This window comes from Ascidiella aspersa, chromosome 1 (assembly GCF_963924565.1).
Source record: "Ascidiella aspersa chromosome 1, kaAscAspe10.2, whole genome shotgun sequence".
NCBI classification, from domain to species: Eukaryota; Metazoa; Chordata; class Ascidiacea; order Phlebobranchia; family Ascidiidae; genus Ascidiella; species Ascidiella aspersa.
Genome location: NC_139447.1, coordinates 34,160,567 through 34,184,965, shown reverse-complemented (window position 1 = coordinate 34,184,965; position 24,399 = coordinate 34,160,567). Strand labels below are relative to the sequence as shown.

Genomic DNA, 24,399 nt, shown 5'->3' with positions numbered 1-24,399 from the left:
ACAGGTATTCGCGACTGTAAAGGGCCACGCCCCCTTTTCGCCAGTTCTGGATCAGCCAATCAGCGTCGATCAGCCTCGAATTGGCTTCAAGACTGGATCTTGGCCTTCTTCGATTTTGCTCCGGTCTTCTTCTTTCGCTTTTTCGCTTGCTGTTGCTTCGCGTCGCCCGTCGCGCTGTCGCCTGTCGCGTTGCCGCCTGTCGTGTCGCGCTTCCTCTCACTGCAAAGAAGATTGACGCACTTCCGTTAAGAGATGTATTGTTTCGCCGTTCGGTAAATCACGAGAGTGCCAAGCGGTGCTTTTGGGCAGCAGCAGCTGTACGAAACTGCTGGCAGCAGTTAGACTGGCATTGTTTTCAACGAAGAAGCCGCTTTAAAGTGCTTGTGTCTAATTAATTAAAATAACAACATGGAATGACCACATCACTGCAGTTTGCCAATTAACCTGTATGCCACTTAAACTCAAACATTTAACCGGGGCTACAGCTAAACCGCCGAACGACATAAAACTGCAAGCTTTTTTCAAGAATTCTATGAAGACAAAAAAGTGTGTTTCACCCCTCAAAAGGTGAAAATGAAAATAGCTTCCATGTTTTGCTCAGTTGAAGATTCGACTCACTATCATTAAACTATATTGGTACTTATGAAATTCTACAGCCGAGTATCAACAATGTGCCGTTGAAAATATATCATTTGGTCATTTAAAGAATTGGTTATTAACAGTTCGTGCGCGATAATTTTTTTCCAGTTCGTCAAGCAGTTTTATTTATTTGTGAAGTTACATAGGTTTCGAAAAAGTCAAATCAAATTTAGTTAAATAGGTCAAAATGTCTTGACGTGACTTAAATTTACTTAACTAATTCAGATAAATTACTTAACACGTCTTAAAGTAACTTAAAAATTACATGCTGGTATTACTCAACAAACATTGGATACCATATAGCTTTTGTTCGTTAGATTTAACGAAAGTTATTCGTTCAGATTTTTTCGAACTCGGTGCAACTAAAGTGCAATCTAAACAACAATCGACCATTGTTACGTCAGCTTGAAATGATGCCTGGCAAGTTTTAGATACATTGGTTGTCGCACAACATAATTTAAAATATTTTTTATGTGTTTTTTACCTTTTCAAGAAATAAACGACCCTTTAATACATGGGTCAAGTTTAGATGGGTATTTTTATATAACAATTGGTGCTATTATTGCACGAAAATTAAGTTTGTTGCTGTATTAAGTCTATTATGTTTTTCCAACTTAGCAACAAATGCTACACCAAGATATACGAAGTGCTGTCTAGAAGCATTCGTATTGTTAAGACTTAATAAAAAAATAAAATGCCATAAAAATAGTTTCCCTGTTAAAAGCCAGCGACTACCAAGATTCAGAGCCTCGTTTGTTATTTTTAGGTACAATAAAGGAAGAAAATGACTTGGCCAATCTTTAAGAGGCTTTCATTCCGCATAAAATTCACATTTTATTCTCGATGTACCAAATACCTTTCAGGTCACTAGAATTGACAAAAATAGAAAAAAGGGGCGCATATAGGACATGAACTGAATCTGACACCGACCGAAAAAAAAAAACACAACAAAAAAGGCCGATTTTTTCGGAGTAAAATGGTGATACAGGGCGGATACGGAAGTTGACATTGTTGTGTAAGTGATTAAAGCCGAGATTGCGACTTGTCATGAGTTGATTAATTGCGGTAAACGCGAGTAAATAACAACTGCGGGAAGTGGCCGTTGTCACACTGATTGTCACGCACGGGCCAACGTCAAGCGCCATATTTGGTCGTTCGATTCTCTTTAATCGAAATATGTTTTAACGGTTTTCGGCAAATTTAGATCTTACGTTGGTGGGTTAACGCCACTTTTTCGTGTAACGAGCTAAGCATCTTTCTATCAATTTAAACGCGCTTGTAACTTGAGAGAAAACATTGTTGGAGAGAAAAGTGTTGAACATCAAGCCGAAATTTCCTTAAAGTTCCATAATCCATAGGGTCACTCTTATACGATATCACTAAGTAAAACTAAAAATCGTTAAATTGATCACATCAGTTTATAGTAACTGCAATTTAGGTAAAGCAATGCTGCAAATATTCTCAGGAAAAAATCAAACTGAAGATACGCACACACAACTTGTTACCAACCGTTGGCTGGTTTGTTTACATTAACTCAGGGGTGAACATGAACATACTTTTTTCATACAGGGCAGGATAACTAAAAGGCCTGCGGGCCCGATAACTGTTGGGTTTTACGGTCGTGGGGCGAAATAAAACTTTTTGCCAAACTTTATCAACTTGTTTATCGTTAAAGATAGGGAATATAAATAACTATGCAACAAAAACTGAAATGGTCACTCAGTTTAAAATTGTATTAAAATTTGGTTTGGAATCATCCGATCACAGTTTAACTGTACTTTATTTTCATTAAAGAAATATGCCGCGGACCGGATTAATTTACCACAAGGGTCGGATCTGTGGGCCGTAGTTTGGTGACCGATGTATTAACTCCTCGTCGGGTACGTATAATAAACTACAGGAGGCATCCCGCTGTAATTCAAATGCTAAAAAGCGGCGACGTTAACATTTCTGCTTACCTTTTAACGCTTACGATGTTCTTGGTCTTTCCACTTGACAGTGCATCTTTCCACGCAGCGTCAGTGCCTCCAATCTCGTATCTACAAAGTATCAAGAAAAATATATACCAATGTTTTTTTATTACCGGGGGTTATATTGCCTCTTACGAGGTAAAAAATGACCAACATTAGGGCAAGTGTGCAAAATGTCGGTCCGTGTGATCCGGTCCATTGAAATCTTTTTTAATGGGAAATCCATTGTCTGTTGTTCTTTAGTAGTTTGCTCTTGCCCGAAAAGCGTTAACTATCAAAGTATATTTGACGTTGGGTAAAATATAAGCATTGGCATTTATTATCGGCAAAAAAGTGCAATACTTGTCCAAATGAAAATAAAATGGACTGTTAATAGTTTTATAATAATTTGCCTATTTATTTCGTGGTGATAACTATTTTATTCCTAAAATAGACTGTATTATTATTTTGTTACCGACAATGGTGTGTGCAATAATATTTTATTGGCTAATAAAATGAATTCTGTTTTACAAAGGCAGATAAAGGGAAATGTTATGGAAAATGTCATTTCTTTGCACGCTTAACCGTTTTCAAAGGGTAAACAAAAGAAAATGGTTAAGAATTGCACGAGCGAATTCAGCATGATTTCACCTGAAGTATACGAACTCATGGAAGGCATTACGTAATGGCACGTTTACAAGCTTGTAATTTATCATCTGTTGCTTGATATAGTTCCTACAACAATACATTACAAACTATACAACCCGGAATTATAAAACAAAAAAAAACTTTTGATGTATAGGTGTATTATTTTATGCTACGCGACATTTATATATATTGTTTTCGATTTGGAAGAATACAAACGGCAGATGTCACCAGGGTGACCATATTGGCCTTTTTACCGATTTATATTGACTACAAGCTATGCTTCTTTTTGAAGAATGTGCCTTGTAGTTTATATTGTGAGAATTTCAGCGAAACAGCTCGTCAATTAACCGCGGGGTCGCTAAAATAACACATGCTAGGAGACCAGGTGGGAAAATTTGGCCTGTTACACTATCAGTTGAAGCGCAAATTTTTGAATAACTGTATTACCGCCACGCAAGTTTGACCTTGATAAACGCCCCCTTTAATGCAACCTCCCAAATTTTGAATCTGGGAAGCGGATATTTTAACGATTGGTTTGTTCTCATATTAGTTGGAAGCAGTGTGTTAATGTTCAAAATCAATTTGGCGTTTTTTTTCTCTTTTTTAGGCCTTATTTCAAAAAAAGTTTGAGCAAGTTTTTGCATCTGGTAACCCTGGATGACACCAAAACATTGTTCGTTATCCAACACAGAACGTACTGTTTAAGGTCCATCGCCAACAGGGTCTTTTTCATTTCTTCTTTCTGTTTTCCCATCGCCTCATTGGCAGCTTCAGCCTACCAAGAAAAAAAAACGACCACAGTGTTATGCAAAATGCGATGTTGGTGTGTGTGTGTGTATGTATATCTTTTATTCAGTTCTGAAACCTTTTTATCTGCGATCTGAGGAATTTTTAACTTGTTTTGTGCTTTAGATACTATCAAGTAAATTTTATGGACGCCAAAGAGAAAGCCTATAAATCGTGTGAAGACCTGCTACAGTTTTACCTAATGTGATAACGCTAATTTTTATAGTTGGACAAATTCGGCTTCAGCATGAAATTAAAAATGCTGTTGGAATTCAAGTATTTAAATATACAAGTTTTTTTTGTCAAAAAGACTGGCACCTGTTGTAAATGATTTTAAATCAATAAAAATTTACACATTACAGTGTATCCATATGATTCATTAGTATTGCGAGAAATATGTCATGAAAGGAATACATTGTACGTCATCACTATGGCAACTTTGGCACAGATGTTCGTTTTATAGCAATGTTTTAAACAAGGGTTAAGATTTATAGATATAGTATTTGTAATCGTCTTGAACATTCCCAAAACAGTAAACTTGGAGTAGACAATTTTTTTGTAAATGTTTTACTATTTGTATGAAATAAATCAACGGCCTCAGATCGTGTTAAAGAAATAAAGCACCATCTGCATTATACAACACTAAATTAATTTTAAAATATCGCGAACACAAAAAAACACTTGGGCTCGCCAGTTGATGTGCGTCACAAATGCGCACGTGTGACGTAACAATCTCCATGTATAAATGTATTGCGGGGGACGGATGTGGTCAGTTCTGGAGGCTATTGTGCTGGTCTGGCAGTTTGAATAGAGTGAACAAACACAATTTCAATTGAGCTGATAACTAAATTTGAATGAAGGAAATAACTAGACTTGTTCACGTTTTTCAAGCGAAGAACAAAGTCGCAACACTTGAATGACGAACAAGCGGCCACACGAACGAAGAAGGCAGACATTTTGCGGAACTAAGCGGTAAAGTTATTCTTAGTGATGTGCCATGAGAAAAGAAAGTACTTGCCGAATCCGGATTGAATGTCGAAAAAACCAACGCCGAAACAAACAAAGAAAAATCAATTTAGGGCGGCGCGACGAAATAATTTTGCAGCATTATCAAAATAGGATGATGAATGCAAACAATTTAAAATTTACAAGTTTAAATTGGCCCTGTTGATTGAGTTAGCATTTTTTCATGAAAAAAATACCAACGGACAAGTTAAACTGCAAGATTTGAAGGGTCCGCTTCGAATTTCGCATAAATGATGGCCCAGGCGGCAAAATGACGTCATTGTGCGTGACGCATGCGCACGATGCGTTTTGTTGACAATTTATTTCGACTTGTCAACGAGTTTTAACTCACAAAGCCACTGCGTTTTTGCTCATTCTTACATAGCAGGAAGCCCGACCGAGCAATATAATGTCGCTATTTAAATGGTACTTGAAATATTGGCTTTCATAAATCGATATATGCGAAGCCTAATATATGATTTGCGTGTGTGTGTTTTTAAAACGCTTTGGCATAAAACTAAATGTTGGATGTTTCGAGTTCCATTAAGGATAATCGCAATAGCTTTTGAAGGACATATACCAGCATCCAAAACGCGCAGCTGGACTTAGCAAATTTACTTTTTAATACTTTTTAGCACTTAATTGGTGTTTACGTCTTACCACTTGCATACACAGAACAACACTTTAAATTTGAAGATCTTAAAATATAATAGGTTCTCGTGCGTATCTAAACAATAAACGCTGTAAAGACAAGTCTGTTTAAATTGGACGTTTTAACCCGTGTAGAGTTTAACATGTAATTATGCTGACGACCAGGGGCGCATAATTTCAAACATTGAAAAAATTGCAGCCCTGTGTGACAAAATATCACTAAGTCTCCAGTAAAAAAAATAGCTATAGTTTTCAATCTCCAAATGGTCATTAAGTAGAATTCTCTACAAACCAGCTCGCTGTGCAGTGATTCTTCAAGCGGGTTCATTTCGATGTCTTCTGCCGCGTGTGCGCCACCCAGTGTCGATTTGAGCGCCTCGGCGGCGGCCATTTTGTTTATGCCTTCCAAGTGTGACGTCAGCTTGCGGATGGTGCGGTTAAAAAGGCCGAGAACCTGAAAAAATGTTAACATAAAACATTTGATATAACCACCAGAATGGTTATGAATAGATCAGCGGTTCTCACCCAGTGGGGTATGGCTCACTGGTGGGCCATAATAACATTTTAGATGGGCCACAGACCAATTTAACAAAGATAGATTTATTGAAAAAATTAGTTTCATTTGTGCCACTATACTTAATTTTACAGGAACAATGGCTTGGGGGGAATTGAGTAGAAATGTAAATGTTTTGTTATATGCTCCGCTATATTTTGTTCTAAACCTTTTATAGTTTGTCCATTTATAAAAAATTATTGGGCCAAGGGCAACGAAAATGGGCCACAAAAGAAAAAAGATTGAGAATCACTGGAATAGATTCCGTCCTAAACCATACATTATAAACCAGAATTGGATCAATCGTTTTTTGTAATTGTAATAATTGAGGGATTTTTATTCTGCGTAATTGTTATTGCAATTTGCTAAAAAGTTTCAATAATGTTCCACGTTGTTTATGTTCTTTGGGGAGCGATGAGACGTAAACTGTTTTCCATATTTCAGCAGTAATTGTAATTTTGTGTTTTTTTAACGTAATTCAAAAACTGGGAGTAATTATAATTACAATTAAACTGAATATTGTAATTGATCGAACTCTGTTACAAACTGTCTGAAAGAAATTCAGACAACAAGGGATAAATGACCATTCGGGGAAGTTCAAACAACAACAAACAATACAAGCTATAGGACAGAAACTATTACCAACAATCTCAAAGAACTCAAACAACAACAAAATAATGAAGATGATTTGGGAAGAGATTCAAACAGCAACAAAACAGTACAACTGACTTCCACAATATTCGCATAACAGAAAAAGTAACAACAGACATTGGAAGATTCAACCAAAATAAACCTTAGAAATCGTGACCAAGCAAGGTTATTTACCGGAAATAAAACAGGTAACTTACAAGTTCTTTCCAAAGATGATTTAAATATATAGTTAAATACTTTGTGCTAATGAAAACGGTCAAGCTTGTAACACGCGAACTACAATGTTTATTTGCACAAACATAGACCATGACATCACAATTGGTGCCAAGATGAATTAATATTAACATATTCTATCATGTTCGCTACTTAAGTATGCACTTTAAAACCAGTGCTTCCCAACCTTTTTCAGTTTCGCGACCCACTTTTAATGCAACTATTATTGTGCGATCAATAAAGAGATATGACCAGGGTTTTTTTTAAGGTTTGGTTTGGGTGACCGCTTTAAGAGACCGCAAGTGTTTCATTTAAATACCAAAAAGTTGCAAGTCCAAAATTTGGGAAACCGCTGGAGAAATTTGGGGACCGTTTCGGTCCCCCAAAACACCTTAAAAAAACACTGGATATGACCAAACGAATGAAAAACAACTTAAATTTACTATCAATGTGAAACTTAAGCTTGCATATTGGATACTATGTGATCAAGCATAAATGTTACCTAATGATAAAACATTAATTTCCCGATCTAATAGAAAACTGTAACACCTAGAAATAATTTGCGACCCACCTGAAATAGCTTAGCGACCCATTAAACCAAAGATTTAAACTGTATGCTTTTTTTCGACATCTTGAACTTATACCTTTTTACAACTTTGTGAATACACAACCAAATTATTATATGTTAAAGCTTTTCGTGCGACAACACAAAAAGTCATTTAAACTCTCTGTAGGTCACCTGTGAGGATGGAAGGTCAATCTCAGCCGACACTTGATCGACGGATTTGTGCTGAAGGCCAACGCCGATTAGAATCGCCTGAAAGAAAGCGAATAACATTAAATGACAGTGGTTTACGGAAGAAGCATGACATTTGACAAACACTTTATGCACATTCTACGACAAAAAATAAGAAAAAGGTTAGTCGGTAGTGACTAAATTTACTGTTGCGCCGTCTGCATTCCCTATTACATTTCGAAAACTCACGCCTAGTATGATAGGTGGAAGTCGGATATTACTAAAAGTAGTTATACATTGGAAATGTCGCAAAGCGCTTTTAGAAATTATCTCATTTGCCGTTATTGGAACCGACTTAAAACACGCATGTTGCATTTCACTCGCGTTTATACATGTAATATGTGTGTAAGAACTCTCTAAGCAGGTTTTCCGCAGACCAGTAGTGCTTTCTTTCCTAGCCATACAATAAGTTCATAAGCCATACAATAAGTTCGGTTAATATTATTCATAAATTAATTTCCATCGTGCTTTCCTTAATTTCTGCGGGACACATAAATTCGATGACATTATATTTATTTTAAAAATGTTAACGTAAATCTAAATTTTCAAATTGACGTAGCACGGTCAATACTGAACCAAACGTGCTCAGATTTGTTTATGGGGTTTTAGACGTAACCTAACAATTCCATGGGGGTCCCCACTGAAATTCGACAAAAAAGGTTTTTTTGGACAACCCTATTATATATATTCTGCTCCGTGGCGCCACCTTCTGGGCTAGCGAGAGCCCTGTGTCGATCTTTTCGGTGAAATAGAGTCGGGCGAGGTTTGGGACGAGGTCCATGATCAGGTGGTAGTCGACCATTGATCGTGAGTACATCTCCAACCGCTTGGTGTCGTAGCTGCTGAAGAGGAAGTCCATCTGACTTTTGTCCAGCCGCACGTGGGCGCTAGACGCCTCGTTGGAATCGGACACCTTTTCGTTCTTGCCTATTTTAAATAATATATATAAGATTCACTTTTCGAGTTTCTTATTAAGAGGGTGGATCTTCCAAAGGTGATTCGAAAACTCTCGATTAATTGAAATAAAAAATTTACGACAAAATTAACCGTAAAATTCACCTAATTTTATTCAAATCAGAGTAACTATCTATTATTTTTTTTATTGTTTTGACATAAAAAAAATCTTTTTCAGAATATCAAAATGGTAAAATCAACTGCTGGAAGCGTTTGTTTTGTTGTCGAAGTTTTTAGCAAGCAACTATTTTATAATACAGAAAAAAATCGTAATTTGTGTTTTCCTGTTGTCGAGATATGTCATTCATTAAAGCAAGTGTGCTCCTAAAACAGAGTTTCTCAACCTTTTTTTCGCGGCGGCCCAAATACTAAGCGTAAACATACTATCGACGCTTCGGCGAATCAATTATATTTATTAATATATCTTCGTGTTGCTTTCACAACTTTCTCATTTTTTTAAGAAATATAGCTCAGAATCAATCTCAATAATTTTCCAATTAATTGGAATTGTTTTCGAAGGTTCTTAGTCGCAAAGCGCAACATTCCATCGTATGCATCGCGCTTTTGTGCTGATGAGACTCAAAAGACAAGAACATATCGCAAAACAAAAAGAAGTTTGTTTTGTGAAAATGCAACAAGATTGTTTTGTGCAGTGGATCTTTCAAAACAAAATGAAAATGTGTTTTAAGTTTTAAAATTTAGATCCATAGACAATGTCCTGTTATAGAAAATGCTTAACCGCGCTGTTTTTCGTTTAAAGTTGAAACATATATGGCTCCTTTTCCAGATAAAAGGGAAAGTGCCCTTTAAATTGCCTTCAATGGTCGTTTAACTGGCTGAAAAAATCCAAGTCAGTCAATTCGTTTTGTGGCACTTCTTTCAACAACAAAACCGAACCATACCTTTCTTTCTCCTGTGTAGAACCTGAAGTGCAGTGGAAGGCTTGAAAGTTGAGAATTGAAACGAGAGCAGAGAAATAAATCGGCGACGAAAATCTGCAAGAAACAAGTTCTAGTATTCGTTGAATATAACGCACTGCACACGTTTACCAGGAGATTTGCAATTCAACATGCGAGTAAGGTAGGCTAGAAAAACAATTAGCATGCAGTGAGGTTCGAACTCACGACCTCTGGTAATACCGGGGCCGACGCTCTACCAACTGAGCTTTACAGGCTCAGAGGGGAGCGTCGATAAAAAACACTAGGCCAATGCTTCTGATTCGATTCTCAAGAAGAATGAAACTAAAATACTACCTCTAATTACATTTAGTCAACGTTTACCCTGTAATCTATTTACATGTACTTGTACAGTTTGTCAAAGATTAAGTTCGAGCTGAAAATCACCGACGTTTTTAGACAAAGTAGGATTTTATTAAAACTAAAAGGCTCGATATTAGCACGCAATTAACCTGAAATACTCGGTTATAGTAGATCTTTTATAAGAAATAACTGTAATGTCTAAATCGCAGTGCTTGGCAACCTTTTGTAAAACAGTACACACTTTTACGTTTACTAATGAACTTGTACATCCCAGTCCACACAATGCACTGAACTTATAGAAACATACACCCTGTTGTACTGAAAAACGAACTATTAACCGTTAAGACCTAGTTAGTACCTCACAATAACGATTATCAAATTAAATATTTAGGTATGATGTCACAAATGGAATATAGCTACGCACGCATAAATACACCTTGTGCCATGTATTGTACACTCGAGTCAGTCTGGTAATAAACCCTGTTTATACAGTATATTATGATACCTGATCATTGGTTTATTGCAATGTGGTATATTTGTACACCCCAGAACACCCAATCAATGTGCTACACTTTTTAAGAATTTTTGTACAATACACCCGGTTAAAAACACTGGTCTAAAAATAACCTTATTAACCTGATTATAACATTTAACGAGTGAAATATAAAGCAACCCTCTCACCTGCCGAATATGCTTGCTGCCATTTCCCACCGCTCCCTGCCTGAAGGGACTTGATCATTACACAGGTGTGCTCACCAGTAAGGTCGTTGGCTGTCTGGCGCAAGTAGACGGGAGTGAAACCGCCCTTGCTCCAAAACCTGGATTGAAAGACGGAAAAGTGAGTGAGAAAATTTTTCACGGGTGAAAACCTGGAATCAGAGCCTAACTTCCCAGCGCATTCGGTTGCGAATTTCCTTTACGTTTTTCCTGAAGAATACAGTTGTAGGGGAGAAAAGGTATTCTTTAGGAATAAACGGCAGTGTTGTAAACAAGTCGTTTTTAAATGAATGGAGTGGGACTTGTCAAGTCATTTATAAAATTAACTCCCAGTCAAGTCATTTATAACATTAACAAGTCAAGTCAAGTATTTATCAGAGCAAGTCAACTCCAAGCCAAGAAATTGATATAAAAATGAAACGTTAAACTATTAAAATGGGTCAACTTGTCGTATTCCTAGCAATAACTCAACTAAAAAATAACAAAAACCAAAAGTAGAGCAAGCTAATTGTTAACGTCCAAAAAATAAGATGAATAACCCAGTTATATAAAATCATCTTAAATTAAAGCACTTAAACTTACCCAAAGTCATTTAACTTAATGAATTAAGTCCAAGTCAAGTGATTTGCCTAAAAGACTAAAGCCAAATCAGGGCATTTGAAAACAATTACTTAAGTGCACTTGGGAAAAACACCCTTGTATGCTTTATTGTTATTGGTTGTTCAGGTTTTAGAGCAAAATACGATTTTCTTTTTTGAAACAGACTGGACTAATTTTAAGTTCCTAATAAAAAAAGTAAGCCATTTTTTGTCGGGCAAGTTTTATGTTTATTGAAAATACATTTTGTTACGAAAAGTACTTTTATTCGAGTATAATTACTTAAGCAAGGGAGCTGTGAGTCCGTAGGACACCCCGAGGTAGTCGAGTCTCTCAGGGCGCCGCTCCTCCAGTTTCCATAGTAACGGGGGCAGGTTCTTCCGCGGAGCCAGAACCTCGTCCATTAAACCGACGCTCTGAAGAAAAATACATAAAAAGGGAAAAAAATACTTGTGGTGATGTAATTTGGCCTGTTGGCAAACAAGGCATGAGGAATTTCTAACCACTGTTAAATTGTAACTATTTTGTTGCAGAAGTAAAACATTAAGAGTATTTTTGTGAAACAACAACTTATTTAGCTTGATAATTAATAAATTGCAAAGCTATAAAGGTCGAGTAGATTGACATCACCTTGATTAAGACGTTTAGATACGAGCTTGTATCATCTTAATGTGACTGAGAAGTAAATTAAAGCATTGCTTATAAAAGGTTGGACGACATTGTTATCATTAACTAAAGATGATACAAGTTCGTATTCAAACGTCTTAATTAGCAAAAGTACAGTAGATGATGGAAAACGTTAAAAGTATAAAAGGCGAGCAGGCTACCGCGGTATGTTTTCAGGGTTGCCACGTACGTTTATGAAAAAAATTTAAAGACATTAAAAAACTTTAAAAATATCTTAGAGGTTTACTAAAATTAAATTGCCTGACTTTTTTTATATTTAATTAGTAATTACACTGCCACGTTGAACACAATAACAAATACTAAAAAGTTGTTTTACTGCGGAACTTTCTTAACACATAACAAGTTGCACATTAAAAAGTTCAAAGACGATTCAAAAACCTTTGCAAAAACACCGGATTTTTTTCAACAATTTTTTTTTTTGACAAATCCAAACAATTAAATACATTTAAAGATTTAACTTTTTTGTGGCAACCCTGGTTTTTCTGAAGTGGTCGAAGCGCTTAATCAAAGAAGAAGTCTTACAGTTTCGAAATCTAAAGTTTAAAGTGATCAAACCATAGGCGGAAAACTTACGTCATCACTGATGACGTTGGCCTCCTGTTGGTCGGCGGTCGATTCTGCTTCGTCCTCGTCCAGGTTGGCCAGCTGTCCCTCGTAATATCTCTCCAGTAGTTGAATGGCTCGACCACCGTAGCCCATCCCCTGGTAGTCGGGGTGGGTGGCTATACGAACCTACAATGCAAAAAAAGTTATGTAGACCTGAATGATTTACTTCACACATTACTTGAATTTGATTTTATTTGTAAAAAAAAAAAAAAAAAAAAAAAAAAAAAAAAAAGCAAAACTTGCCACTGAAGTTGTTTGTTAAAAAAATAACAAAATTGATTCGGACTTAAAATGTGAAAATGGACTTGGCTTGGATTTCGGTTATCTAAAAACGACTCGACCTGAACATTATTTATTTGATAAAGAATTGACTCGGAATTCAGTCATTTCGCAAATTACCAAGTCATTTGCTAAAACAATTGATTTGGGCCTGAAATGTGGTAGTCGGGGTGGGTGGCTATGGAAACCTGCAATTAAAAAAAGTTTTGTAGACCTGATGTGGATGTTAAGGATCGACTGAATTTGCCGAGCACGACGTATGTTAAACAGAAAGGAAATGTTCTTGCTTAACTTAACTTGATTGACAAGACTTGAATTTGGATTAATTTAAAAAGTAATATAACTTGACCCTAATTTACTTCACAAATTACTTAAATCTGATTTAGTTTTTACGGCGAAATTGGACTGAAGGTATTTGATAAACTTGATAAGGACTTAAAAAATCGACTTGACTTGCACTTTTAAAAATCAATTGACTTGGACATAAGATATATGATAAAACACTTAACTTGGACAGGGGTCATTTTGTAAATTACTTGAGTTAAAGTTAAGTTGTTTGACAAAACAATTGATTCGGACTTTAAATGTGAAAATTAACTTCGCTTGGACTCACGAAGTTATTTAAAAAAAATAATTGATTCGGGCTGGAAATTTAAAAATGGAATCGACTTGCTTCTATAAGTTATTTAAAAGCTGACATGATTTGGACTTGAGTTTTCTAAAACTTACTTGACTTGAACTGAAAATATTTGCTAAAAGACATGACTTTGACATCAGTCATTTGTCAAATTACTAAGTTATCTTAAAAATAATTGATTCGGACATGAAATATAAAAATGGACTCGACTTGGACTTTGGTCATACTCTAGTTGGAGGTTATTTAACACAATAATTGGTTTGAAGTTTAAATGACTTAATTATAGACAATCGAAAGTAAACGATCTAATACACAACGAACCGTAAATGAAAAAACTTACGATTCTTGCGCCGGAGAGGGCGGCAAAGTCGGGATCCTGGAATTGTTCGCTCACAGTCCACGGGATGAGGTCACCAGAGGCTCGGTTGCCACGCGACAAGCTCGCTGTGATCGACTTACGACTGATCTCGCCCTCGAGACAAATCTGGAAAAATTAATGCTATAACTGTTTAAACTGATTGAAACGAATTGATCTTAAAACAAGGACCAAAGTGAAAATTTATTATGTGTTGTAGAAGCATTGACACATGTCTGTAGAAAACTCTAAAAAAAATAACGACGGAATAGAAAAGGGGCTTCTTGCTTTGAGATATGCAAACTCGGATTAAGGATTCTTGTTTGGGGGCATGGACACACAGATGACGTCACAAAGTTCCGTTAAAACGTGACGTCATATGTCAGTAACATTAAAACAGCACAAAGTTCGTTTTTTTACGATTGATTTTTGACTTTAAAAAAAAAGCCCTTGTTTACAGCGGTTAGTAATTTCAAAATGAGTTGTTTGCCGAAACTGCCAAGCAAAATCAAAATTTATATGGGAGGCAGCGAAGCACAATAAACCAGATAGAATAGCAATAAATGGATTAGTTACCTGTAGAACGCATAGTACGTCCGGAAGTGACGTTTGTTCGCTGGTCACGGGTGGAAGGAGACAGAAGACGTGATGTGCTGGTGCGTCGGACAACATCTGAAGGTCGTTGGGTGTATTCTGGAAGCGAGAAGCTTTTTAATTGAAATAAAAATATAATTATTGTCATTTTGACTGTTGGGTTGCCCGAAATATCGCAAATCAGTTTAAAAAAGGGCAAGAATTCTTGAAAGGCAAAACTGGGTACCTTGTTTGTTTGTCATATATGTATATATATAATATCACTATACAATGAGGGATGCCAAATAATAACGCAACATTCCTAGTTTTCTACTTTGTAATTTGCTATAAAATGCCATATTAAAACTCAGTTTCCAAATGCTAAATCTTTGTTATGCCTAATCAAACGGATAACATTAGGATTTCACGTTAAATATATTTTTCATCACAGTTTGGCACCGGGTCGGAAGCACTTTTCCCCAAAAATAATCGGTATCGGAATAAATAGGAAGTATCGAACATCCCTTGTAATTACTCACCCTGTAATGCGAGGCGACGTACAAGGACATAAGTCGTTGGAGAAAGGCCTCCGACGCCTTGTGGTAACAAAACAAGGTGTCTCTGTTCACGTAATACGTGCAGACGCAAAACATAGCGTTAAGGCTTATCAAGTTTGCTTGTTGGAATAACGATAAAGGGTAATAGACGCAGCAGAGGAATGGAGAAACACAACATTGATCAAATAAGAGTCCTGTTATAAATTATTTTCCAAGAGATCGGTAGCAAAACCATACAAGCGAAGCTTTTGGCAATTTGTAAGATTCAAAATAAACAGTTACCTCATAAAATGCAAATCAACCGCCTAAGGAATTAAACCGTAAAAAACGTTAGATTTATAAGATTTTCTACTATATGGTAGCACCAGCTTTTTCCCTTATAAACAATAAGTATTTTATTGAAAAAGTTGTGTAGTACGATACTATTTTTCTCTTTCCTAACTAACTAAAATAAAGCAAAGGTAGGTGCAGTGGCTGTAATCTTCCCATTGGCAAAAAGTAGGCAGTAAATATCTAAGTGTCAGTGATTGTTTGAACCCAGTCCTCGGACAAAACCAATCTCCAGTATAGCGAGTTAGTGCCGCTACTTTGGGTAGGGCCTTTTGAAACCACGCATCGGCGCAAGGTTAACACTTTTGCTTTTGTTTGCGGTGTAAATAATGATATCAGTGTAAAACGGTTTGTGTAATTTTAAGTTTTACCGCCATCAAAAACCACAGGTTACCCACGAAAACAAAAGGCCCACGAAAACAAAATGGTCAGTGAAGATTACCGTCAAAATTAATACACTGACGAATTTATGCTCTATTAAAAGTCTTTTGTAAAAACATAGGGTTTTTTAGACTTTTCAACATGCAAACCAATTCACAGACATTCAAATACCTTGAAAGCTTTCTTAACACATAATAAGTTGCACATAAAAAGTTCAAAGACTATTCAAAAACTTTACAAACTCATGGGATTTTTTTAAACAAATTTAGAGATGCAAAGACTTCGTGGCAACCCTGCAAAATAAAAATCAAAAGGATATAGTTCGCAAGCGCTGGGCGGGGGAAGCCCCACCGCTATTCTCGAGTAGGGGGACGACCCGCAGTCGAGACAGAGCAACCGGTTGAGCCAGTCTTCGATCGGATCAGCGGGCGCATATCGTACGGACTCGTCGAGCGTGATTTCGTGCAGGCTTCGACCTACGGGACTCTCCGTAGTCTAAGAAGCACAAAACGAACATTTTTTCGACAACAATCATTGAAGTTCAAAGAAATTTGGATAAAATGTCCGGATTTAAGCATGCACAACAAGATTAAGTTACGGTTTAAGCGTCCTTAAAGTTACATTTTTGAGCGATCATTTCAATTAAACATTGTTTGACATAAGCTACGCTTGATTCATTAATTGCAAAGGGCAATTGTGACGTCATAAACACGACTGGTTCACTGCGGCGAAAGCCGTATAAACACAAATGTTAGACTGGTGGTTGATTTTATTCCTTCACAACTGCTGAACTTTTATTTCATATTGCTTATTTCTTATAAACCTTTAAATGTATTTTATCAAATACTACATGGCGACACCCAGGTTGGGAAACACTGGTTTACAACTATGTGGTTTATAATCTCATACCTAAGTTAAAAAATACTTGTAGCACAATTGTTGAAAAAAATACTACCTATCATTAAACAAAGTTATTACAGAACCTGTTTTTGGGTTGCCGAGTTTGAGGTTAGACTTTGCTGACGAAGTTGCTTGACGAGTTTGAGTGACAGAGACCGTCCGGTTCCTTCATATCTGAATGGGTGAAAAAATCACAGGTTACGCGTCAAATCAATGTTAATACAACAAAACAAGGTTTAAGTCACCTAATTTGGCTTTACCTGCCAAAGGCCGTTAGTTCGTAATGGAACGTGTGGGTACCTATTTTACTTTACGTTTGGAAAAATATGCTTCTTAGATCTCTAAGAATCCGTTTGAACTTTATTTCGGCCTCGTTTCCGTTTTGTTTAAATAAAAATGTTTATTTTATCTGAAAATTATACCAGTTTGAATATTTTGCGATTTTTTTGAAAGGATTTCAACAAAAATTAAATGTAAAAGAGTGTGAACATATTTATTTACTCTGGGTGAACACGTGTACGTGTAGACTATCTAGTGCAGGGTTTCTTAAACTTTTTGTAACGCGGACCCCTACATTTTGTTTTTGCCTCGTGTGGACCACTTTAGGTAAAAACGGTTTCAAAAACGACGTCATAAATTCAGTTCACAGTACAAATAGACCTCATAAATTTGCTGATTTCGATCCAAAAATTGGAAAGTGAAATGGAGTTTAAATCATAAACACAAAATGTCGTACGCATGTAGCCTACTTTATGTGGCCCGCAAAGAATATGCAAGAAATATTGTGGCCCGCGATGCTGTCAACCTTGGACCACCCTGGTCTAAATTCATTTAGTGCAGAACCGTTTTATTTTTTAAATAAACTCTTTTCTTTGATAAATTGATTACTTCTTAAATAATAAATAAGATTTCAATTAGGCTTTCACGGACCCCCTAAAAGTGGTTCACGGACCCCTAAAGGGTCCATGGACCCCAGTTTAAGAACCCCTGATCTAGTGTAAGAACCAGTGTTGTAATGACTTAAGTCATTGACTTGATTTGACCTGGACGAATGACTTGGGTTGAAATGAAGTGTTTTCATTAAGCATTTTTTTATAAAATCGGGATATTGATCTTAAGTTTTTCACACAAAACTATTTGCTTTGTATATGTTACGTTTTGTGTTATTTTTTACTTGATTGTTCATACATTTGGAAGAGTTTGCCAATTTTGATAGTTGAACGTTTTATGTTTATGACAAGGACTTGACTTGGAATGGACTTGCCCTATTTAAGACTTGATATTTGTTCAAAAAACTTGACTTGGACATAAGTCATTTTACAAAAGACTTGGGAGTTTGGTCCTTTCCATGTGACTTGTTCAAAAAACTGGTAAGGGCATCTTAGCTAAATTTGAATAATTATAGACTGATATTCAACACGCTAAGACGTTTTAATATGGGTCAAAACTAAACTTTACCCATTAATCGTGGACGACATAAAGACAAGGTAAGGACCCATCAGTTTCTGTACAAGTGGGAGGGGAATGGCAGCAGCTTCGTCAATCACAAGTAGTTCAGCTTGACTCAGTTTGGCTGCATCGGTGGGGTGAATGTACTAAAGTTCCCGAACAAGGCATAAAATTAATAATTGTGCAAGAGTTCATTGAAATATTAAATTGACTCTAAAGTAGTGAATAAACACAATACATTACACACAAAAGAAAAAAAATGACGAATTTAAATGCGAACTTGTGTACCACCACAAAAAGCACTAATGCATTTTCAGTACAGTTCATGTGTTCTCAAAACATATTAGAAAGTAAAACTTTTTCATCATTTTTAGATTTTTTTTTCATTTTTTTTTACCTGTATGGTCTGTCTGTGCTCCTTAAAAATGTTCACCCTGACCACAGCTTTGTTGAATTCTGGGTTCGTAGATTGGATTAGTTCATAATCCAAATGCTCCTGCAAATAAAAATACATGTCGTAAATGGAAAAATGGGCCAATCTGTCACAATTACAAAAATGTTGTCCTTAACCATTTCGAGAAACCTATCAGCAAATTACATAAAAAGTTAAATATATACTGTACTGCCAAAGATAAGTTAGCCGTGCATTTCCAAACTGTTTAAGCCTATAAATATTTGGCAATTTTTCATTATCTGTAAAACTATATCAGGTAATGTGCGCCCTAACCTGATATTCCAAGGCATCAAAGCCTTTGAAGACAAACTCAAAGAGAGTCTTAAGATTTTCTGGACTTGGCGAGGTCACAAAAATGTTGGAGTAACTGAAGGCTACTGCTGTAGCAATCGCAAGTCCAAGAGTAGCTGATTTTCCTCTACCTCTTGCTACAAATAATAAATAAAATTTTAACTTAATTACAAAAAACACAGATCTACAATTCGGCATACTTACACCTTGCAAACTTTGTAAAAAAATACCTAAAGTGGTACTATACCATGCAAGGTTTTAACAAAAGAACATGTTGATATCCATCAAATTTATTAATATAATACAATTTTAAATAACATTATTGTCCTTACATGTAAAAAAGAAGATTATTATTGCTTGATGTACATTATTCAAATAATATACAACTAGTCAGCAAAACAACACTTTATTAAAATCAAATTTATCACTTTTACTTGAAAATGCCATTATTGTCCTTTAGTAAGCAACACAGCGTATTATTGCTTGATAAATATGTTAAAAAAAGGAGCTTACCAGCTGTCATTACAATGGTGCTGCGAAGAGTTTTCTCAGTTATGGCTTCAACGAACTTTAGGAGACCCTTGCCTTGGTCAACCGTTTTGCAGCAGTTCACAATGGATCCAATTGGTTGTGTATCCTAAAGAATATATATTAGTCTAGATCTGTTACAAATGCTAGGATAAATTTAGAAATTCTAAAGCAGTGGTCTGCAAACTGTGATGCTGACCTTTTAGCAACTTTTAGTGGGTTGCATGTAGTTGTGGGCAGATTGATAGCCGTTCATTTATCGCACTATATATATTTTTATTTATTTTTTTTATGTTATCTAAGAGTTTTTATTTTGGCTCAATATTGCATCACAGACCAGGCCTGCCCATCCAAATAACTATACTTTTAGCCAAGTTTAACTATGTAAATACAATTGTTTTCGCCCTTTGCGCAAACTTTTTTTATTTAAATAATTTTTTTTACCCTATTCTGTTTGTTGCTCACTCAGACTTAAAGGATAAGCTTTATTTTAGAAAATTTCCCATTTGTTAAAGCAAAATATTTCACCTGCAAAGAGTCTTTTAATTCTGCCAGTTCTCTTTGTGTTGGGGTCATTGAATCATCCGCCAGTTTCGGGGGTATAGGGGTGATGTTAAGGGCGTACGAAGACACAGGAAGAACATTAAGGTCATCATCAATCACTAAGCAGTTTTTACACGAGGCAACAGAAAGAAGAAATCTAGACAACAAAAAATATTTTATTATACCTAACACAATAATCGTATATACAATGCATTCAGTTTTTTTTAAACCAATACTTTTTTTAGATAAAGTATAAGATAGCAAACTTATCAAAACATGATTATTTACCTTTCATTGAATCTTCCTACAACATCATGATGTGACTCTGTCCTATAACGTGAATGTACATCCTAAAATAAAATACAGACATTTGAAAATAAATTATTTGCCATACCTGAACTGGGAGTCAGGCAATGACTTTTAAAGGTCGCGAAGAAAGGCTACATATATAACATAGGTGTTTAATCTGTTTAAATGGTAGTTTTCTGACTTTTGATATACTAAGTTAAGCTAATAGCTACAACACAATTGTAATATGATACTCAAATATATATTTAAAAAAAATCATGTAGTAGCAGATAACCATATATGTACTGTTACTTGACATTTGGGGTATCTCATTTAACAAACAAAATAAACTAAAATTTATTATATTAGTAGGTTTACCATGGTTAAAGTGTAGAGCTGCTTCAGAGATTTCATGGAGCGTAGTAGAAAACAAATGATGCCACTTCCTTCAACAGTTTCAATGGTACGGGCAAGCAAGTTAGGAGTCAACGCTTCAAAATCCTACAGTTTTAAAGAATTTGTCACAATTTTAAAGTTGTAAATAATACAGTTGCCTATCAAGAAGATTTTTTTAGGCAAACTATTATTTCATAACAATGGATACGCCGAAACATATACAATATTGCCCATACATGCCACTGTACCACCAATACTGGGTAAGACATGTGGTGTTATCTATGATTGTAAATACTTTTGGTGGGAACACACAACAAGACCGATAAAGCAGCAATACCTATAGCAGAAAAATCTATAAAACCATAGTATTAAGACCAACGACATCATACAGCCAAAACGAAGTAATATCCAGTACAGCATAAGATCCAAATCGTCTGAATAACAGCTAAATCTGTCAGACTAAGGCCTAAATTCTTTGGAACAAGGCCTAAATTCATCGGAATAAGGCCTAAATTCATCTGAATAAGAACTAAATTCATAGGAATAAGGCCTAAAGTCATCGGAACAGGGCCTAAATATTTTGGCACCGGATTTTTGGTCCTGTTTGGGGTTATTGGTGGGTAATGGGGGGTGGGGTTAGAAAATGGGTTTGTGTTGAAATTATTAGGGGAGTTAGTGAAGGTGTTAGTCCTATTTTGGCCTTATTCCCAATTGTGTTTTATTCTGACATTGGTGCTATTCTTACCTCGGTCTTATGGCTGGAGTCCACTTTTGGTATTACTTTTATGTGGCTGATTTTAATCATCATGTTAGGGAAACCATGTTACAATGTGTAAATATTAAATCAAAATTATCAAGAAGAAGAAAAAGATACTTTATGTGGTAAAATTACCTTATTGCACTTACTTGTAAGACACACATCCCATATGTGTTTCCAAGGATCTTGTGAGTTTCTTTGTAATAGCAGTATCTAACGTTGGTTGCAGCAACAAAAAGTTCAAACGGATCATTTTCGTTAACGTCCAACGTACCACTGGATATTCTTTTCTGCAGCTGCTTCATTTTCTTTTTTCTGTGCCTGTTAGGACAAGCAGTATTTTAAAAACTACAAAAAAGACATGCATTGGATAACAGGCTGTTTTATAATTGTTGTAGGAGATGTCTTATAACTGGCCTAGTTGTGCATTGTCGCCACATCCACCAAGAAATACACTACATAAGTTGCAATCCAATCTCTCTCGAGAAAAAACCCAAATATATATATAAAAAAACTAGAGGTCGACCGATAGCGATACCGGATTTTTTACAATTTTGTCAACCGATACCCGATACCGATACCGATTTTTTTATATACCTAGAAAACGTTCAAAATTTGAATAAATTGAAAATAAAATCCAAATAACGTTTTAGTTTATATACCTATATATTAATTATTAAACTAATATTTTGCATATAAACTTGGTGTGATGCTAAAACCCAATATTTTTTCATTAAAAAATTGGTAATTTGTTTGTTCTACAGGAAAAATTATATTTATTTTCGCACTAAAATATCGTCCAAAGTATCGGCTCATATTTACCGATACCGATATATCGGTCTATCCCTAAAAAAAAACAATTTATTGGTAGTGGAACATATTATTAGTAAACCAATACGCCTTAGTATAAACTGCCTTTAAAAAGATCAAGCTAGAAAAGATCGGTTAAATTTTAATTTTAAAAAGTAATAGCAAACAACAATTTTACGTGCTAAATCCAAGCTCTTTCTTGTAGCACCAGAGAACCGATGGCCTGGCCTTTACCTGGGCCTTGGACAGCATGTGATGCAAAATGACAACTTGGTTGCGACACTGGTCACCAACGATGAAAAACATGCTTCTGTGTTTTGTCGCAACCCCATTTTCAATCAGCACCCGAATCCTGTTGTCCACTTTCTTTCTCACCATTTTTTTATTAAGATATGATTATATACTATAAAGAATTAGAGCAATTATATAACTGCTTTTCAAAGTAAGGTAGCAAACCTAATCCAAAAGCACACATATTACTGAAAGTATAGACCAGTGGGTCACTAAACTTCTTTCAGAAAGGGCCGAATAGTTATAAAGGCTGAGTATGGTGGCCTGGGTAAAAAAATTGGCACCAGTTTGGTCTATTACCCTACGGCATTTTTTACAGTAACGAAACAAGTTGTCAAAATTGAAATTGCAAGGAAGAGTTGAATATGAGAGAACAAATATAATAATAATACTTGACCCACCCAAATGTCACCCCAAATATAAAAAAAAACTCTGCAGGTAGGATTCTAGACCGGCACCAATTTTTTTTTTGTTGAACCTAATTATCCTTATACAAAGTAAATATAAATACCTATATGATAAAAAATGTAGAGCGTTCATAAAATGTTGTTCACATTGAAATTTATTTTTGCATTACGTTCAACAACATTTCAACTGTTATCTTCATTGAGGAAATATGCTGGGGTCCAGATTAATTAACCTGATGGGCTGGATATGGCCTGTCCGTGGGTCGGTGGCAGTTTGGTGGCCCCGGGTACTATTATAGACGAACCACAATTCCAAACGTAATTTACCAACCATAAGAGGTTTGCGAAAAAAATGTGTTTTTATGCAATCGTAGCTAAAGTACTAACCACCCAATGAAAAACGACTGCGCTGGTCTAGAATCCTACAACAGCCCAAAGAATAAGGGTGATTGAGTGTGCTCAAGTATTATTATTTAATAATATTGCTTAACCTTCCAAAATGTAAACCCGCACCCTAACCCAAATAATGTTTGTTGTGGTAGTATTCCAGACCAGCGCCGAATGGTCAATTTAAAGTGAGGAAAACATACGCTTTTCAGGATTTTAACACCTTTTGTCGACAATTTTACCTTAATGTATAACCTTAAAAATGACTTATTTGTTGCTTTGGTTTCACAACTGGGTAATTTTTGTAAACACACGTGGGTTCACCTTACCTGTTCAAGCATGATGTGCAATACTTTTAATTTTTAAGTATTTACATATTTAGGGTATTCATAATTATTTTATTGAAAAATATTATGTTGGGTCATAATTATGCTACCTCAAAAGTTCAAACTAAGGCGGTAAAGATGTTTAACTTTTTTTAAATTAAATACTCTAGGTGTAGGGGAACTACCATGGGAAAGTCCTGACAAATGACTATTTTTTTTATAACATGCTACGAAGTTAGACAACTCAAATTAAACCCGATTGTTGTGAACTTTGTGTAAAAAACAAACTCTCATTTCAAATATCTTAAGATACACTAATATATTCTTTCGAACTCGAAAACAGTTTTTTTAACATAATCAACTCATTATCAACTCTACGTAATCTAACACCCTAAAACAACCACCAACTGTTTTTGTAACTGAATGCATATATTTTGTCCGCTCAAAAGGCAAATCAAAAACAGTGCAAAAACACCTCGAATAGAAAACATGATTGAACAATGGTTCAGGTTACATCATAAACTGTAGCACCAACTCTCCAATGCATACTACAAACACGACAAATAATTATTTTTTTATTTGTATTATCTCAACTTGGGTGTCATTTTCCGTTCTTGCAAGGAAGTTGTATTTCTTTGGTATTATTTAAAGACGAGCAGAAACGTCAAGGTTTCTTCGTATTAATCCAAATCAAGCACAATAACCAATTTTACCAGTTTAAAAAATTCCAGAATTCATAAAAGTAAAAG

At 35.6% G+C, this 24,399-nt stretch overlaps 1 protein-coding gene across 1 annotated transcript; it reads right to left on the bottom strand.

The window, feature by feature from the left end:
- Positions 1–64: 64 nt before the first annotated feature.
- LOC146169927 (RNA cytidine acetyltransferase-like) lies at positions 65–22,650 on the bottom strand. The gene is made up of 24 exons (XM_083391896.1): positions 22,418–22,650; positions 21,579–21,750; positions 20,655–20,777; positions 20,277–20,338; positions 19,974–20,145; positions 19,431–19,554; positions 18,900–19,054; positions 18,570–18,668; positions 18,182–18,318; positions 16,807–16,897; positions 16,143–16,318; positions 15,095–15,191; positions 14,559–14,675; positions 13,968–14,111; positions 12,679–12,837; positions 11,701–11,834; positions 10,786–10,922; positions 9,748–9,840; positions 8,598–8,818; positions 7,835–7,912; positions 5,971–6,132; positions 3,935–4,011; positions 2,598–2,678; positions 65–219 (listed from the first exon to the last, which is right to left on the bottom strand). Exons 1-24 carry the CDS (start codon positions 22,615–22,617, stop codon positions 87–89), a joined length of 3,144 nt encoding a protein of 1,047 aa, XP_083248022.1. The 5' UTR covers positions 22,618–22,650; the 3' UTR covers positions 65–86.
- Positions 22,651–24,399: the final 1,749 nt, after the last annotated feature.